The sequence below is a fragment of the Eucyclogobius newberryi genome, unplaced genomic scaffold (genome assembly GCF_026437365.1).
Source record: "Eucyclogobius newberryi isolate DKJ021-1_F unplaced genomic scaffold, fEucNew1.0.hap1 SCAF_8, whole genome shotgun sequence".
NCBI lineage: Eukaryota > Metazoa > Chordata > Actinopteri > Gobiiformes > Gobiidae > Eucyclogobius > Eucyclogobius newberryi.
In genome coordinates, this window is record NW_027316500.1 from 36530062 (window position 1) to 36549413 (window position 19352).

Consider the following 19352-nt stretch of genomic DNA (forward strand, 5'->3'; position numbering starts at 1 on the left):
GTCTCTGCTCCTGTCTCTGCTCCTGCCTCTGTCCCTGTCGTCAGGTGTACATATGTAAATATTATCTATACATAACCTGTGTACATTTGTGTATTTTGTACAGTGCAGTGTGATATGTGGATATTTATTGTTTATGTAAATGATGTAGTATGAATACTTTTGCAATGTTCCAAATAAAAATAACTATGAAGAGTATACATTGTTCTTAAATATATACGTATATATTTAAAAAATATTATATATATATATATATATATATATATATATATATATATATATTTATAATATACACATATAAACACACGTCTACTTAGGGATCATCTCAAAATGTGTTGAAGCTGAAAAGACTTAACATTTTTCGTCTTGGGGGGGCGGGGCCTGGGGGGGCGGGGCCTACATTTTGTCTTTTTGTTGTTTTGAAGCTTCAATACATGGTTGTGTCACTCATTGTTTTGAAATACTAGAAAACGCTCTCAGCAACGAACATTAGGCCGACATTAGGCGGCGGGTGCGTACGAGGAGCGCACGGGGGAGCATGGCGCGCCGTGGCCCGCGCGGGGAGCGGAGCGGGCGTCGCCGTCGCCAACGCGGCTGGTGCAGAAAAGTTTGAAAAGCTTTTTTGCTGCAAGACGCGGCGAAACAAATGAACAAGATATCATGCTGTAGTCACGTGCTGCGCGCTGTAGTCACGTGCTGCGCGCTGTAGTCACGTGCTGCGCGCTGTAGTCACGTGCTGCTCGCTGTAGTCACGTGCTGCGCGCTGTAGTCACGTGGTGCGCGCAGCGCGCTGTAGTCACGTGCTGCGCGCTGTAGTCACGTGCTGCGCGCTGTAGTCACGTGCTGCTCGCTGTAGTCACGTGCTGCGCGCTGTAGTCACGTGCTGCGCGCTGTAGTCACGTGCTGCGCGCTGTAGTCACGTGCTGCGCGCTGTAGTCACGTGCTGCTCGCTGTAGTCACGTGCTGCGCGCTGTAGTCACGTGGTGCGCGCAGCGCGCTGTAGTCACGTGCTGCGCGCTGTAGTCACGTGCTGCTCGCTGTAGTCACGTGCTGCGCGCTGTAGTCACGTGCTGCGCACTGACCGGAAGAAGGACCAACACAAACCCTGCATGAGGTTTCAACCAATCACAGAAGACGTGAGATTCTCACTGAGACAAAAGGGCGTGTCCTGCTCCTGTCACTCAGACATGTCTAAAGTCTAAACCAAACGCTCGCAACTGACAAATACAGGTTTTGACGTTTCTCACTCTCTCGTCCTCTCGAGACTGTGTCAATGTGGTCATCTCACAGTTTGGGTTGAATGGGATGTGCCGTAGGGCCCCTAGGGCCCCTAGGGCCCGTGACCATGTGGATTAAGTAATCAAACATGAGTGACAGGTGACATTATTTGGAGAGTTCATAACTTCTAAATATAAACTTACAAAGGATGTTCACTAGAGGTGAAGCAGCTCCATCAGGACACTATCGTTTAATCAACGCGTCACATGAGGGGGGAGGGGCCAGAATATGAGGGGGAGGGGCCAGAATATGAGGGGGAGGGGCCAGAATATGAGGGGGAGGGGCCAGAATATGAGGGGGAGGGGCCAGAACATAAGGGGGAGGGGCCCGAACATGAGGGGGAGGGGCCAGAACATGAGGGGGAGGGGGAGGGGCCAGAACATGAGGGGGAGGGGCCAGGACATAAGGGGGAGGGGCCCGAACATGAGGGGGAGGGGCCAGAACATGAGGGGGAGGGGCCAGAACATGAGGGGGAGGGGCCAGAACATAAGGGGGAGGGGCCCGAACATGAGGGGGAGGGGCCAGAACATGAGGGGGAGGGGCCAGAACATAAGGGGGAGGGGCCCGAACATGAGGGGGAGGGGCCAGAACATAAGGGGGAGGGGCCCGAACATAAGGGGGAGGGGCCAGAATATGAGGGGGAGGGGCCAGAACATGAGGGGGAGGGGCCAGAACATGAGGGGGAGGGGCCAGAACATGAGGGGGAGGGGCCAGAACATGAGGGGGAGGGGCCAGAACATAAGGGGGAGGGGCCCGAACATGAGGGGGAGGGGCCAGAACATGAGGGGGAGGGGCCAGAACATGAGGGGGAGGGGCCAGAACATGAGGGGGAGGGGGAGGGGCCAGAACATGAGGGGGAGGGGCCCGAACATGAGGGGGAGGGGGAGGGGCCAGAACATGAGGGGGAGGGGCCAGAACATGAGGGGGAGGGGCCAGAACATGAGGGGGAGGGGCCAAAACATGAGGGGGGAGGGGCCAGAACATGAGGGGGAGGGGCCAAAACATGAGGGGGGAGGGGCCAGAACATGAGGGGGAGGGGCCAGAACATGAGGGGGAGGGGCCAGAACATGAGGGGGAGGGGCCCGAACATGAGGGGGAGGGGCCAAAACATGAGGGCGAGGGGCCAGAACATGAGGGGGAGGGGCCCGAACATGACGGGGAGGGGCCAAAAATTGAGGGGGGAGGGGCCAGAACATGAGGGGTTGGGGCCAGAACATGAGGGGGAGGGGCCAAAACATGAAGGGGGAGGGGCCAGAACATGAGGGGGAGGGGCCAGAACATGAGGGGGAGGGGCCAGAACATGAGGGGGAGGGGCCAGAACATGAGGGCGAGGGGCCAGAACATGAGGGGGAGGGGCCAGACATGAGGGGGAGGGGGAGGGGCCAGAACATGAGGGGGAGGGGCCCGAACATGAGGGGGAAGGGCCAAAAATTGAGGGGGAGGGGCCAGAACATGAGGGGGAGGGGCCAGAACATGAGGGGGAGGGGCCAAAACATGAGGGGGAGGGGCCAGAACATGAGGGGGAGGGGCCAGAACATGAGGGGGAGGGTTCAGAACATGAGGGGGAGGGGCCAGAACATAAGGGGGAGGGGCCCGAACATGAGGGGGAGGGGCCAGAACATGAGGGGGAGGGGGAGGGGCCAGAACATGAGGGGGAGGGGCCAGAACATGAGGGGGAGGGGGAGGGGCCCGAACATGAGGGGGAGGGGCCAAAACATGAGGGGGGAGGGGCCAGAACATGAGGGGGAGGGGCCAGAACATGAGGGGGAGGGGCCAAAACATGAGGGGGGAGGGGCCAGAACATGAGGGGGAGGGGCCAGAACATGAGGGGGAGGGACCAGAACATGAGGGGGAGGGGCCAGAACATGAGGGGGAGGGGCCAGAACATGAGGGGGAGGGGCCAAAACATGAGGGGGGAGGGGCCAGAACATGAGGGGGAGGGGCCAGAACATGAGGGGGAGGGGCCAAAACATGAGGGGGAGGGGCCAAAACATGAGGGGGAGGGGCCAAAACATGAGGGGGGAGGGGCCAGAACATGAGGGGGAGGGGCCAGAACATGAGGGGGAGGGGCCCGAACATGAGGGGGAGGGGCCAAAACATGAGGGGGGAGGGGCCCGAACATGAGGGGGAGGGGCCCGAACATGAGGGGGAGGGGCCCGAACATGAGGGGGAGGGGCCCGAACATGAAGGGGAGGGGCCAGTGAGAAACGAAAAAAATTAAGTCTTTTCAGCTTCAACCCATTTTGAGATGATCCCTTAGGACAGTGACCCCCAAACTGGAGGAGTGACTTGAGCAGATCCAGAAAAGATACTGCACAGACCCTCAAGGACCCGAGCTTGAAAGGGGGATACAGTATATAGAGACCACCCAGGAGGGTGAGAAAGAGTTATTATATATATATATATATATATATATATATATATATATATATATATATATATATATATATATATATATATATATATATATATATATATATATAGTGACCCTCCCACCAGCACATGTAACCATGGTAACACAAGCAGTTGTGTTTGTGGATTTCAGCTTCTATTCATCATATTTTCATCCGTGTAATTAGAGCAATACAAATGAACACAATTGCTTATTTGACTTGTGATTATCTGTATTTCAATTGTTTTGATTTGGCTTGAAAAAGATCAGAATTCATGTTTTATCATTTTGTGAATGAAAAACTGCTCAAGCTTAAATGTGACGTGAATGACACGTGAGCTCCAACAGGAAACTTATTCTAATTCATCACTTTGCTCAAATCAAACATAAAATAATATAGAATATTGTATTTACTCCCGTGTTTATTCTTTCTTCCTCTGCGATGACGTTGTGGTGTTGCAGTGACGTGGTGACGTATGCGGAAGCGTAGACTCCACAGCTGCGGCCAGTGGTGGCTAACGGCTAACGGCTAACATTCTGAGTTAAGGCGGATAAACGAGCTCAGGTAAGAATTAAACTTCAACTAAACAAAGACACGGATCTGAAAACACGAGAAAGGCTCGTGACATGAGCAGGTTTATGACCAGAAGAACCGGAATAAAGAGGAAATGTGTTCAATAACGGCGCTTAGTTTAGCCCTCCAGCTAGCCAAACATGAGCTGTCCTAAAGCGGGACTAAAGCAGGACTAAACCAGGACTAAACCAGGACTAAACCAGGACTAAAGCAGGACTAAAGCAGGACTAAACCAGGACTAAACCAGGACTAAAGCAGGACTAAAGCAGGACTAAAGCAGGACTAAAGCAGGACTAAACCAGGACTAAAGCAGGACTAAAGCAGGACTAAACCAGGACTAAAGCAGGACTAAAGCAGGACTAAAGCAGGACTAAACCAGGACTAAAGCAGGACTAAAGCAGGACTAAACCAGGACTAAAGCAGGACTAAAGCAGGACTAAAGCAGGACTAAAGCAGGACTAAAGCAGGACTAAACCGGGTCTAAACCGGGTCTAAACCGGGACTAAACCGGGACTAAACCGGGACTAAACCGGGACTAAAGCGGGACTAAAGCGGGACTAAAGCGGGACTAAAGCGGGACTAAAGCGGGACTAAACCGGGACTAAACCGGGACTAAACCGGGACTAAAGCGGGACTAAAGCGGGACTAAAGCGGGACTAAACCAGGACTAAAGCAGGACTAAAGCAGGACTAAAGCAGGACTAAAGCAGGACTAAACCAGGACTAAACCAGGACTAAAGCAGGTCTAAAGCAGGTCTAAACCAGGACTAAACCAGGACTAAAGCAGGACTAAAGCAGGACTAAAGCAGGACTAAACCAGGACTAAACCAGGTCTAAAGCAGGACTAAACCAGGACTAAACCAGGTCTAAAGCAGGTCTAAACCAGGTCTAAACCAGGTCTAAACCAGGACTAAACCGGGTCTAAAGCAGGACCAAACCGGGACTAAACCGGGACTAAAGCGGGACTAAAGCGGGACTAAAGCGGGACTAAAGCGGGACTAAACCGGGACTAAACCGGGACTAAACCGGGACTAAAGCGGGACTAAAGCGGGACTAAACCGGGACTAAACCAGGACTAAAGCAGGACTAAAGCAGGACTAAAGCAGGACTAAACCAGGACTAAACCAGGACTAAAGCAGGACTAAAGCAGGACTAAAGCAGGACTAAACCAGGACTAAACCAGGACTAAACCAGGACTAAAGCAGGACTAAAGCAGGACTAAACCAGGACTAAACCAGGACTAAAGCAGGACTAAAGCAGGACTAAAGCAGGACTAAAGCAGGACTAAACCAGGACTAAACCAGGACTAAAGCAGGTCTAAACCAGGACTAAACCAGGACTAAACCAGGACTAAAGCAGGACTAAAGCAGGACTAAAGCAGGACTAAAGCAGGACTAAAGCAGGTCTAAAGCAGGACTAAACCAGGACTAAACCAGGACTAAACCAGGTCTAAACCAGGTCTAAACCAGGTCTAAACCAGGTCTAAACCAGGGCTAAACCAGGACTAAACCAGGACTAAACCAGGACTAAACCAGGACTAAAGCAGGTCTAAACCAGGTCTAAAGCAGGACTAAACCAGGACTAAACCAGGACTAAACCAGGACTAAAGCAGGTCTAAAGCAGGTCTAAAGCAGGACTAAACCAGGTCTAAACCAGGACTAAACCAGGTCTAAACCAGGTCTAAGTGTTCTAAACTGGGAAATTATATTTATTTTTATAACGCCTAAAATCACAACAACAGTTTCCTGGAGGGCGACAGTGAAAAACAGATTAAACAATGTCTGTGGTGACGAGGGACAATGTCCCAGAGTCCTCTGTCCTTAGCTCCTCCTTCTGTCCTTCTTCTTCGGGAGGAGAACCGGCTCTAAGAACCGGTTCTGCCAGGCAGATGAAGAACCGTCCATCAGGAGCAGATGTTTCTCCAGGAGAGGATGGTGGATGTGTCTGTTTCACTCTGGACAGGAAGTGAGAGAAGAAGAAGAAGAAGAAGAAAAGACGATGAACAGACACAAGTGAAATGAAAGATGAAATCTAGTTTGATAGAAGAAGTGTTTATGAGGACAGAGCTCATGCTGTGGGTTATACGGGTTGTGACCACCAGGGGGAGATGATCCAGGGTTTTCTCTTTATTCCATATTTCACTCAATAAGAATGGTGGTTGGTATTTACAATATGATATATTGAGCATGTAAATACATGTGTGGTTCTGCAATATAAACAAAGAAGAACATAAATTATAATACAATCTGTAAACAACGACATATAATGCACAAATACACATGAGCTCCGTCATAACTACAGCTGTTAGCACTTAGCTCGAGGCACTTAGCATTTCCAAATACAGACGATATAAATATATGGCCTTAACTACACTATTTAACACTTCGAATGGCAAGACTTTATAAAGTCTAGGAACAAATGCTGTTTGCTTTCATTTCCAACAACTACTCACTTTTTATCACACCCCAAACAACAACCACCAGCTCCTCACCACAACAACAACAACCACCAGCTCCTCACCACAACAACAACAACCCAAACAACAACCACCAGCTCCTCACCACAACAACAACAAGAACCCAAACAACAACCACCAGCTCCTCACCACAACAACAACAAGAACCCAAACAACAACCACCAGCTCCTCACCACAACAACAACAACCCAAACAACAACCACCAGCTCCTCACCACAACAACAACAACCCAAACAACAACCACCAGCTCCTCACCACAACAACAACCCAAACAACAACCACCAGCTCCTCACCACAACAACAACAACCCAAACAACAACCACCAGCTCCTCACCACAACAACAACAACCCAAACAACAACCATCAGCTCCTCACCACAACAACAACCCAAACAACAACCACCAGCTCCTCACCACAACAACAACAACCCAAACAACAACAACCAGCTCCTCACCACAACAACAACAACCCAAACAACAACCACCAGCTCCTCACCACAACAACAACAACCCAAACAACAACCACCAGCTCCTCACCACAACAACAACAACCCAAACAACAACCACCAGCTCCTCACCACAACAACAACAACCCAAACAACAACCACCAGCTCCTCACCACAACAACAACAACCCAAACAACAACCACCAGCTCCTCACCACAACAACAACAACCCAAACAACAACCATCAGCTCCTCACCACAACAACAACAACCCAAACAACAACCACCAGCTCCTCACCACAACAACAACCCAAACAACAACCACCAGCTCCTCACCACAACAACAACAACCCAAACAACAACCACCAGCTCCTCACCACAACAACAACAACCCAAACAACAACCACCAGCTCCTCACCACAACAACAACAACCCAAACAACAACCACCAGCTCCTCACCACAACAACAACAACCCAAACAACAACCACCAGCTCCTCACCACAACAACAACAACCACCAGCTCCTCACCACAACAACAACAACCCAAACAACAACCACCAGCTCCTCACCACAACAACAACAACCCAAACAACAACCACCAGCTCCTCACCACAACAACAACAACCCAAACAACAACCACCAGCTCCTCACCACAACAACAACAACCCAAACAACAACCACCAGCTCCTCACCACAACAACAACAACCCAAACAACAACCACCAGCTCCTCACCACAACAACAACAACCCAAACAACAACCACCAGCTCCTCACCACAACAACAACAACCCAAACAACAACCATCAGCTCCTCACCACAACAACAACAACCCAAACAACAACCACCAGCTCCTCACCACAACAACAACAACCCAAACAACAACCACCAGCTCCTCACCACAACAACAACAACCCAAACAACAACCATCAGCTCCTCACCACAACAACAACAACCCAAACAACAACCTCCAGCTCCTCACAACAACAACAACCCAAACAACAACCACCAGCTCCTCACCACAACAACAACAACCCAAACAACAACCACCAGCTCCTCACCACAACAACAACAACCCAAACAACAACCACCAGCTCCTCACCACAACAACAACAACCCAAACAACAACCACCAGCTCCTCACCACAACAACAACAACCCAAACAACAACCACCAGCTCCTCACCACAACAACAACAACAACCCAAACAACAACCACCAGCTCCTCACCACAACAACAACAACCCAAACAACAACCACCAGCTCCTCACCACAACAACAACAACAACCCAAACAACAACCACCAGCTCCTCACCACAACAACAACAACAACCCAAACAACAACCACCAGCTCCTCACCACAACAACAACCCAAACAACAACCACCAGCTCCTCACCACAACAACAACCCAAACAACAACAACCACCAGCTCCTCACCACCACAACAACCCAAACAACAACAACCACCAGCTCCTCACCACCACAACAACAACAACAACCCAAACAACAACCACCAGCTCCTCACCAAAACAACAACAACTCAAACAACAACCACCAGCTCCTCACCACAACAACAACAACAACAACTCAAACAACAACCACCAGCACCTCACCACAACAACAACAACCCAAACAACAACCACCAGCTCCTCACCACAACAACCACCAGCACCTCACCACAACAACAACCCAAACAACAACCACCAGCTCCTCACCACCACAACAACAACAACTCAAACAACAACCACCAGCTCCTCACAACAACAACAACAACAACCCAAACAACAACCACCAGCTCCTCACAACAACTCAAACAACAACCACCAGCTCCTCACAACAACTCAAACAACAACCACCAGCTCCTCACAACAACTCAAACAACCACCAGCTCCTCACAACAACAACAACAACAACCCAAACAACAACCACCAGCTCCTCACCACAACAACAACAACAACAACCCAAACAACAACCACCAGCTCCTCACCACAACAACAACAACAACTCAAACAACAACCACCAGCTCCTCACAACAACAACAACTCAAACAACAACCACCAGCTCCTCACCAAAACAACAACAACTCAAACAACAACCACCAGCTCCTCACCACAACAACAACAACTCAAACAACAACCACCAGCACCTCACCACAACAACAACCCAAACAACAACCACCAGCTCCTCACCACCACAACAACAACAACTCAAACAACAACCACCAGCTCCTCACCACAACAACAACCCAAACAATAACCACCAGCTCCTCACCAAAACAACAACAACAACAACCCAAACAACAACCACCAGCTCCTCACAACAACAACAACAACCCAAACAACAACCACCAGCTCCTCACCACAACAACAACAACTCAAACAACAACCACCAGCTCCTCACAACAACAACTCAAACAACAACCACCAGCTCCTCACAACAACTCAAACAACCACCAGCTCCTCACAACAACAACAACAACAACAACCCAAACAACAACCACCAGCTCCTCACCACAACAACAACAACAACCCAAACAACAACCACCAGCTCCTCACCACAACAACAACAACAACAACCACCAGCTCCTCACAACAACAACAACTCAAACAACAACCACCAGCTCCTCACCACAACAACAACAACCCAAACAACAACCACCAGCTCCTCACCACAACAACAACAACCCAAACAACAACCATCAGCTCCTCACCACAACAACAACAACCCAAACAACAACCACCAGCTCCTCACCACCACAACAACCCAAACAACAACAACCACCAGCTCCTCACCACCACAACAACAACAACAACCCAAACAACAACCACCAGCTCCTCACCAAAACAACAACAACTCAAACAACAACCACCAGCTCCTCACCACAACAACAACAACAACAACTCAAACAACAACCACCAGCACCTCACCACAACAACAACAACCCAAACAACAACCACCAGCTCCTCACCACAACAACCACCAGCACCTCACCACAACAACAACCCAAACAACAACCACCAGCTCCTCACAACAACAACAACAACAACCCAAACAACAACCACCAGCTCCTCACCACAACAACAACAACTCAAACAACAACCACCAGCTCCTCACAACAACAACTCAAACAACAACCACCAGCTCCTCACAACAACTCAAACAACCACCAGCTCCTCACAACAACAACAACAACAACCCAAACAACAACCACCAGCTCCTCACAACAACAACAACAACCCAAACAACAACCACCAGCTCCTCACCACAACAACAACAACAACAACCCAAACAACAACCACCAGCTCCTCACCACAACAACAACAACAACAACTCAAACAACAACCACCAGCTCCTCACAACAACAACAACTCAAACAACAACCACCAGCTCCTCACCAAAACAACAACAACTCAAACAACAACCACCAGCTCCTCACCACAACAACAACAACAACAACAACTCAAACAACAACCACCAGCACCTCACCACAACAACAACAACCCAAACAACAACCACCAGCTCCTCACCACAACAACCACCAGCACCTCACCACAACAACAACCCAAACAACAACCACCAGCTCCTCACCACCACAACAACAACAACTCAAACAACAACCACCAGCTCCTCACCACAACAACAACCCAAACAACAACCACCAGCTCCTCACCAAAACAACAACAACAACAACCCAAACAACAACCACCAGCTCCTCACAACAACAACAACAACCCAAACAACAACCACCAGCTCCTCACCACAACAACAACAACTCAAACAACAACCACCAGCTCCTCACAACAACAACTCAAACAACAACCACCAGCTCCTCACAACAACTCAAACAACCACCAGCTCCTCACAACAACAACAACAACCCAAACAACAACCACCAGCTCCTCACCACAACAACAACAACAACAACCCAAACAACAACCACCAGCTCCTCACCACAACAACAACAACAACAACTCAAACAACAACCACCAGCTCCTCACAACAACAACAACTCAAACAACAACCACCAGCTCCTCACCACAACAACAACAACCCAAACAACAACCACCAGCTCCTCACCACAACAACAACAATCCAAACAACAACCATCAGCTCCTCACCACAACAACAACCCAAACAACAACCACCAGCTCCTCACCACAACAACAACAACTCAAACAACAACCTCCAGCTCCTCACAACAACAACAACAACCCAAACAACAACCTCCAGCTCCTCACAACAACAACAACAACCCAAACAACAACCACCAGCTCCTCACCACAACAACAACAACCCAAACAACAACCACCAGCTCCTCACCACAACAACAACAACCCAAACAACAACCACCAGCTCCTCACAACAACAACAACAACAACCCAAACAACAACCACCAGCTCCTCACCACAACAACAACAACCCAAACAACAACCACCAGCTCCTCACCACAACAACAACAACCCAAACAACAACCACCAGCTCCTCACCACAACAACAACAACCCAAACAACAACCACCAGCTCCTCACCACAACAACAACCCAAACAACAACCACCAGCTCCTCACCACAACAACAACCCAAACAACAACCACCAGCTCCTCACCACAACAACAACCCAAACAACAACCACCAGCTCCTCACCACCACAACAACAACAACAACCCAAACAACAACCACCAACTCCTCACCAAAACAACAACAACTCAAACAACAACCACCAGCTCCTCACCACAACAACAACAACAACAACAACTCAAACAACAACCACCAGCACATCACCACAACAACAACAACCCAAACAACAACCACCAGCTCCTCACCACAACAACCACCAGCACCTCACCACAACAACAACCCAAACAACAACCACCAGCTCCTCACCACCACAACAACAACAACTCAAACAACAACCACCAGCTCCTCACCACAACAACAACCCAAACAACAACCACCAGCTCCTCACCAAAACAACAACAACAACAACCCAAACAACAACCACCAGCTCCTCACCACAACAACAACAACTCAAACAACAACCACCAGCTCCTCACAACAACTCAAACAACCACCAGCTCCTCACAACAACAACAACAACAACCCAAACAACAACCACCAGCTCCTCACCACAACAACAACAACAACAACCCAAACAACAACCACCAGCTCCTCACCACAACAACAACAACAACAACTCAAACAACAACCACCAGCTCCTCACAACAACAACAACTCAAACAACAACCACCTGCTCCTCACCAAAACAACAACAACTCAAACAACAACCACCAGCTCCTCACCACAACAACAACAACAACAACAACCCAAACAACAACCACCAGCTCCTCCATGTGAAGGAAACAACTCAAACACGGAGCATCCTCAACCTAACTTGCCTATGCTCAAATCAAATCATTTTTTTTTTGTAAGGCCCAAAATCACAACAACAGTTGCCTCTGAGGGCCACAGGGAGAAATAAATCAACAATGTCTGTGGTGGCGAGGGACGATGTCCCAGGGTCCTCTGTCCTTAGACTTTCCTTCTCGGCCAGGAAAAACTACAACAATGCTAACTCCTGATTGGTTACTCGGCCTGTCAATCAAGCACCCGGCAGAAACGGAGCAGGTCCTTCGTCACAGAGCTCACGCTGTCATACTTCCCCCCGCACAGTTGCTGCTAGGGCAGCGGAGCTGAAGCTGTGGGTTTATATTTCTGTTATAACTGGTCTGACCATAAGTCATTTCAAAGAGGAACGTTTGAAGCCTGGACTTAAATGAAGAGACTGTGTCGCCTCTTTAACATGGACAGGAGCTCTACCTCCTACTGTGCTTTTAGAGACTCTTGGCACCACCAGAAGGCTCTACCTCCTACTGTGCTTTTAGAGACTCTTGGCACCACCAGAAGGCTCTACCTCCTACTGTGCTTTTAGAGACTCTTGGCACCACCAGAAGGTTCTACCTCCTACTGTGCTTTTAGAGACTCTTGGCACCACCAGAAGGCTCTACCTCCTACTGTGCTTTTAGAGACTCTTGGCACCACCAGAAGGCTCTACCTCCTACTGTGCTTTTAGAGACTCTTGGCACCACCAGAAGGCTCTACCTCCTACTGTGCTTTTAGAGACTCTTGGCACCACCAGAAGGCTCTACCTCCTACTGTGCTTTAGAGACTCTTGGCACCACCAGAAGGCTCTACCTCCTACTGTGCTTTTAGAGACTCTTGGCACCACCAGAAGGCTCTACCTCCTACTGTGCTTTTAGAGACTCTTGGCACCACCAGAAGGCCAGCATGTTGAGAGTGAAGAGCTCTGATTGGATGAGATGGTTCTAGAGCATCTTTGAGGTGGGAGGGGCCATGTCATTTTTGGCTTTGTAAATCAGGAGGAGGAGTTTAAATTTGATTCTAAACTGGGTTTAGAATGACCATGTCAGTTTACTTCAATGACCTCCAGCACAATGACCTCCAGCACAATGACCTCCAGCACAGTGACCTCCAGCACAATGACCTCCAGCACAATGACCTCCAGCACAATGACCTCCAGCACAATGACCTCCAGCACAATGACCTCCAGCACAATGACCTCCAGCACAATGACCTCCAGCACAATGACCTCCAGGTTTTTACATCCTTCACACAAGCTCTAAGTCTGAACTTGATCAGGTGACTGGGCAGGTCACTAGGAGGTGGCAGGTCACTAGGAGGTGGCAGGTCACTAGGAGGTGGCAGGTCACTAGGAGGTGGCAGGTCACTAGGAGGTGGCAGGTCACTAGGAGGTGGCAGGTCACTAGGAGGTAACTTGAGTGACTGTAGTTCCTCTGTGTTCCAGCAGGAGGCGCTTGAAGGATCCTGTGATGGGGCCAGAGCGTGTGTTTCCGAGCTCTGAAGACGACGTTCGTGACGAGGAGCGGTTTCCCACGGCGACGGCATGGAGTGAAGAGGAGGAGGAGCCCAATGGGGCAGGGGGCGGGGCTTACCTCTACCAACCCTTGAACCAGGAACCAATCAGCCACGAGCCAATCAACGATGAGGAAGAGGAGCAGGAGGCAGAGCCAGAGGCTGCGCTGCATCAGAGGATAGATGTAAGAGGGGGCGGGGCGGGGCAGAGGGGGCTTAGTCTTAGGTGTTAACTTTACTAGGGCCTGAGCCCTTCCCAGGCCCTCCCCGGGCTGGGCCTGAGGGGCCCTCCCCGGGCTGGGCCTGAGGGGCCCTCCTCGGGCTGGGCCTGAGGGGCCCTCCTCGGGCTGGGCCTGAGGGGCCCTCCCCGGGCTGGGCCTGAGGGGCCCTCCTCGGGCTGGGCCTGAGGGGCCCTCCCCGGGCTGGGCCTGAGGGGCCCTCCCCGGGCTGGGCCTCTATAATTCCTTGAATGTGTTGTTGTTGTTGTTGTTGTTTTATGGCGGTTGGCATCCACCTTGAATGTGTTTGTTTCCAGGTGATGGGTCTACACCTGCCTGAAGCCCCGCCCCCTGAGGCTGAGGACGAGGACCGTGATTGGGCCGAGGCTCAGAGAAGCCGCGCCTCTATTCCCATGGACTCAGGTGACACATGCGCCCTCTGCTGGTGACCTGAAGTCTGACCCCTTTAAATCGTGCAGATGTTTATTTTGATAACGAATAAAACACAAGCTACATATTTATTATCTTTAAAATGTGGCACAGGCTTTTGTCCGAACATAAAGTTTAGTTCATAATCATAATAAATGATAGAATGATGGACGACATTTGTGTCCAGAGCATGTGGAGCTGGTGAAGAGGACCATGGCCTCGCTCTCCTTCCCCTCGCTCGGGGTCCCGCCCTGGGCCCAGCAGATCTCAGACGACCAGTGGCAAGTCCTGGTCCAGACCACACTCCAGCGGCACCAGAAGAACTGAGCCGGGACCGGGACCAGGACCAGGACTGGGACCGGGACCAGGACCAGCCCTGAGGCACTGCACACAGACTCTGGTGCTGTGGTTTTGTACATAAATATGAAAGACTTTAAATGATTGTAAATAAAAGTGTTCTTTACTTCCAGGAAACACAAGTAAAATGTGATTTAGTTTGAAATGTGTTCAAGCCTGTGGAGTCCAGGTCCAGGTCCGGGTCCGGGTCCAGGTCCAGGTCCAGGTCCAGGTCCAGATCCAGATCCAGGTCCAGATCCAGGTCCAGATCCAGGTCCAGGTCCAGGTCCAGGTCCAGGTCCAGGTCCAGGTCCAGATCCAGATCCAGGTCCAGATCCAGGTCCAGGTCCAGATCCAGGTCCAGGTCCAGGTCCAGGTCCAGGTCCAGGTCCAGGTCCAGGTCCAGGTCCAGGTCCAGGTCCAGGTCCAGATCCAGATCCAGATCCAGATCCAGATGTGTCGTAATGAATAAATCTTTCTTTGTGGAATATTTGACATGTTGAAGTAAATCCATGTTTCATTTTCTGAAGAACAAGAAGAAAACATTTATTTGTCACTCAAAGGGGAAATTCCACTGTTGCAACACAGAGTAGACGGACTAGGAACAGAAGTATAATAATAATAATAATAATGATAATGAGTCTGTTTGTATAAAACTTGCCGACTGAAAAAAAAGATCAGCATTTTGTCAAAATTACGCCTAATTCTTTTCCTCCCATATATTTCACCCACTCACTGACTGAGACGTGAACCATCAAAGCACTGGTCACTTCCATGTGGGTCCTCCACCCGCTTCTGTGTGGGACAGACTCTGCAGGTGAAGTCTGACCCCTGGACTGTCGAAGTCTGACCCCTGGACTGTTGAAGCCTCTGACCCCTGGACTGTTGAAGTCTGACCCCTGGACTGTTGAAGTCTGACCCCTGGACTGTTGAAGCCTCTGACCCCTGGACTGTTGAAGTCTGACCCCTGGACTGTCGAAGTCTGACCCCTGGACTGTTGACCCCTGACCCCTGGACTGTTGAAGTCTGACCCCTGGACTGTTGAAGTCTGACCCCTGGCGGTCACTGCAGGTCATAAAATGGCGACGATTTGGATCTTGCCTTCAAAAGTAAAGTAAAAAAAAAGAATTTACTTGAAACATGTCGGTCGAGTTACAGCAAACAGACACTTTATTTGGGGCATAATAATAATAATAATCATAATTAAAGCCGCAAGCGGCAATGATCGGCCCTCGCCACGCCGCAAGAGGAGGGGGCGTGGCTAACGCGCCGCAATTGTCCTTGTATTACATCTACTGCTGAATCTGTGACGCTGTCACATCTTCTCACTTTGTTTTACATCAAAAAGACATTTTATTTAGAATTCTTGGCAAAATGAGCGGCACAGACACTGTGACTCTTAGAATGAATGTGTTTCACTGTTGATGGTCCTGAAGATGAGACTCACCACATTTCATCAGGTTAAGAGGGCTAAAGCCCTGAGGGGGAGGAGTTTGTGAAAGTACCACGTTTGGAAAAACTCCCGAGTCATGTTTAGCCATTTTTGAAGCAATATGGCCGACATTTGGTTGGGCGGACGGCGTTGCCGTAATAATATTTTTTACTTCTCTTGTCACCATCTTCCTCTGCGCCAAATCTCATGATTCTACCATCAGATTTTTTTTGGGTCATTTCCCATCTCTCAATGCATTTTTGGTACATTTGGGGGCGCTGACGAGCACATTCTTTAATTATAGAAAAGGGAAATAGCCAGAATGTAGAGGCACGATCTTTAGAGGTGTGAACATTTTTGTGACTTTTCCTCAATGTCACTGGGTGAAAAATAGGGGGCGTGTCCCGAGAAGAAGAAGAATATTCTGATGAGAGTTTCCCATTTGTCAAATATCATAAACTATACATTTTCTTCCTCCCTCATGGTGTGGCTCCCTGGTCCCTGACGGGTTCTTTCCTTAATTTGTGTTTTTGGCCCTCTAAACAGTCATAATGTTACATATTTGCATCACATGTTTATATGAACTGAACATAAAGAGATGGAACGTGTTTGTGAGCTACTTAGTACAAATGAGTGCTTTATACGGGTCATCTCAATGTAAAGTGCTCGTTTAGTGCGAACTTTTGCACGGGCTTCGCCCGTTTACAACGGTAATGTTCCATTTTCCTACTACTAATTAGTCTGCAGGGGGCGTGCATGAGTGAAGGAGTGCGTTAGTGAGTGTTTGGAAGTGGGCGAGCGCTTCGCGCTCGATTTCGTGCGCACTTTCACAGCCGTGCTTTGCACGGCCTTACGATACTAATAGGCCTCTCGCAGCTTGTGGCGCTCGGGCCTAATAATAATAATAATAATAATAATAATAATAATAATAATAAACATGGCAAGAACAAAGACTCGTCACATTCCAAATTGAATGCGACAGGTCAATAAAAAGCAGCACATGTCAAACACATGAAGTCTATATTAAGTCTGTATTATTCCCTGTAGCTCTGTTTCCTCTATTTGAACTCCAGTGTTTGCACTGATAAAACCTTCATATCTACGATAATTCATCTTTTAAAATTTATATTAATATTTAGGCCGTGGCTGTAGAGCCGCGGCACTGCCATGTGTGCTGCCCTGACCCTGACCCTGACCCTGACCCTGACCCTGACCCTAATGTTGATTTCCTCCCATGACCACGCCCAGCAGGTGCCCCTCCCATGACCACGCCCAGCAGGAGCCCCTCCCATGACCACGCCCAGCAGGTGCCCCTCCCATGACCACGCCCAGCAGGAGCCAGGATGTGTCCAGGGTGTGTCCAGGATGTGTCCAGGAGGTGTCCAGGATGTGTCCAGGATGTGTCCAGGAGGTGTTCAGGATGTGTCCAGGATGTGTCCAGGATGTGTCCAGGAGGTGTTCAGGAGGTGTCCAGGGTGTGTCCAGGATGTGTCCAGGAGGTGTCCAGGAGGTGTCCAGGGTGTGTCCAGGGTGTGTCCAGGATGTGTCCAGGGTGTGTCCAGGGTGTGTCCAGGATGTGTCCAGGATGTGTCCAGGATGTGTCCAGGAGGTGTCCAGGGTGTGTCCAGGATGTGTCCAGGATGTGTCCAGGGTGTGTCCAGGATGTGTCCAGGATGTGTCCAGGATGTGTCCAGGGTGTGTCCAGGGTGTGTCCAGGATGTGTCCAGGATGTGTCCAGGGTGTGTCCAGGAGGTGTCCAGGGTGTGTCCAGGATGTGTCCAGGATGTGTCCAGGATGTGTCCAGGAGGTGTCCAGGAGGTGTCCAGGGTGTGTCCAGGATGTGTCCAGGATGTGTCCAGGATGTGTCCAGGGTGTGTCCAGGAGGTGTCCAGGGTGTGTCCAGGATGTGTCCAGGATGTGTCCAGGAGGTGTCCAGGAGGTGTCCAGGGTGTGTCCAGGATGTGTCCAGGATGTGTCCAGGATGTGTCCAGGGTGTGTCCAGGGTGTGTCCAGGGTGTGTCCAGGGTGTTGGTGGAGGGTGCGGGCAGTGGTCAGGGTGTGGTTGGTCTTCTCCAGTGTCCAGTCCACAGGAGGAGCAGTGACCCTCTCTGGTGCAGGGGCCTCGGAGCCTGGCGTGCTGCAGTTGTCAGGGTGTGTCCAGTCCACAGGGGGCGCTCTTCCTCTCACAGACACATCGGGCGCTCTTCCTCTCACACACACACAGGGGGCGCTCTTCCTCTCACAGACACACAGGGGGCGCTCTTCCTCTCACACACACATCGGGCGCTCTTCCTCTCACACACACACAGGGGGCGCTCTTCCTCTCACACACACAGGGGGCGCTCTTCCTCTCACACACACACAGGGGGCGCTCTTCCTCTCACACACACATCGGGCGCTCTTCCTCTCACACACACACAGGGGGCGCTCTTCCTCTCACACACACAGGGGGCGCTCTTCCTCTCACACACACAGGGGGCGCTCTTCCTCTCACACACACAGGGGGCGCTCTTACTCTCACACACACAGGGGGCGCTCTTCCTCTCACACACAGGGGGCGCTCTTCCTCTCACACACACAGGGGGCGCTCTTCCTCTCACACACACACACAGGGGGCGCTCTTCCTCTCACACACACATGGGGCGCTCTTCCTCGCTCACACACAGGGGGCGCTCTTCCTCTCACACACACATCGGGCGCTCTTCCTCTCACACACACACAGGGGGCGCTCTTCCTCTCACACACACATCTGGCGCTCTTCCTCTCACACACACACAGGGGGCGCTCTTCCTCTCACACACAGGGGGCGCTCTTCCTCTCTCACACACACACAGGGGGCGCTCTTCCTCTCACACACACAGGGGGCGCTCTTCCTCTCTCACACACAGGGGG

The 19352-nt window shown here is 50.5% G+C and overlaps 3 protein-coding genes across 4 annotated transcripts in view; 2 read left to right on the plus strand and 1 right to left on the minus strand.

The window, feature by feature from the left end:
* The window catches only part of LOC140350835 (cystatin-F-like), a gene marked incomplete at its 3' end in the record, with an annotated part of 240847 nt that overhangs the window by 45002 nt on the left and 176493 nt on the right, over positions 1 to 19352 (plus strand). The window lies entirely within an intron of this gene.
* Positions 1 to 19352, minus strand: part of LOC140350916 (uncharacterized) — a 131011-nt gene that overhangs the window by 34547 nt on the left and 77112 nt on the right. The gene's annotated exons all lie outside the window — the stretch shown is intronic.
* mea1 (male-enhanced antigen 1) lies at positions 4131 to 15518 on the plus strand. Of its 2 annotated transcripts, none has more exons than XM_072436492.1 (4): positions 4131 to 4232; positions 13978 to 14230; positions 14581 to 14686; positions 14880 to 15518. In XM_072436492.1, exons 2-4 carry the CDS (start codon positions 14003 to 14005, stop codon positions 15017 to 15019), a joined length of 474 nt encoding a protein of 157 aa, XP_072292593.1. In that variant the 5' UTR covers positions 4131 to 4232; positions 13978 to 14002; the 3' UTR covers positions 15020 to 15518. The 2 variants fall into 2 exon arrangements, with proteins under 2 accessions (XP_072292593.1, XP_072292594.1); XM_072436493.1 differs by having other exon boundaries at positions 4139 to 4232; positions 13981 to 14230.

Excerpts from the sequence above, each read along its gene's own strand:
- mea1 (XM_072436492.1), top strand. The coding sequence starts at position 14,003 with ATGGGGCCAGAGCGTGTGTTTCCGAGCTCTGAAGACGACGTTCGTGAC. Across the intron at positions 14,231-14,580 it reads CGCTGCATCAGAGGATAGAT|GTGATGGGTCTACACCTGCC; the intron begins GTAAGAGGGGGC and ends GTTTGTTTCCAG. Across the intron at positions 14,687-14,879 it reads CTCTATTCCCATGGACTCAG|AGCATGTGGAGCTGGTGAAG; the intron begins GTGACACATGCG and ends ATTTGTGTCCAG.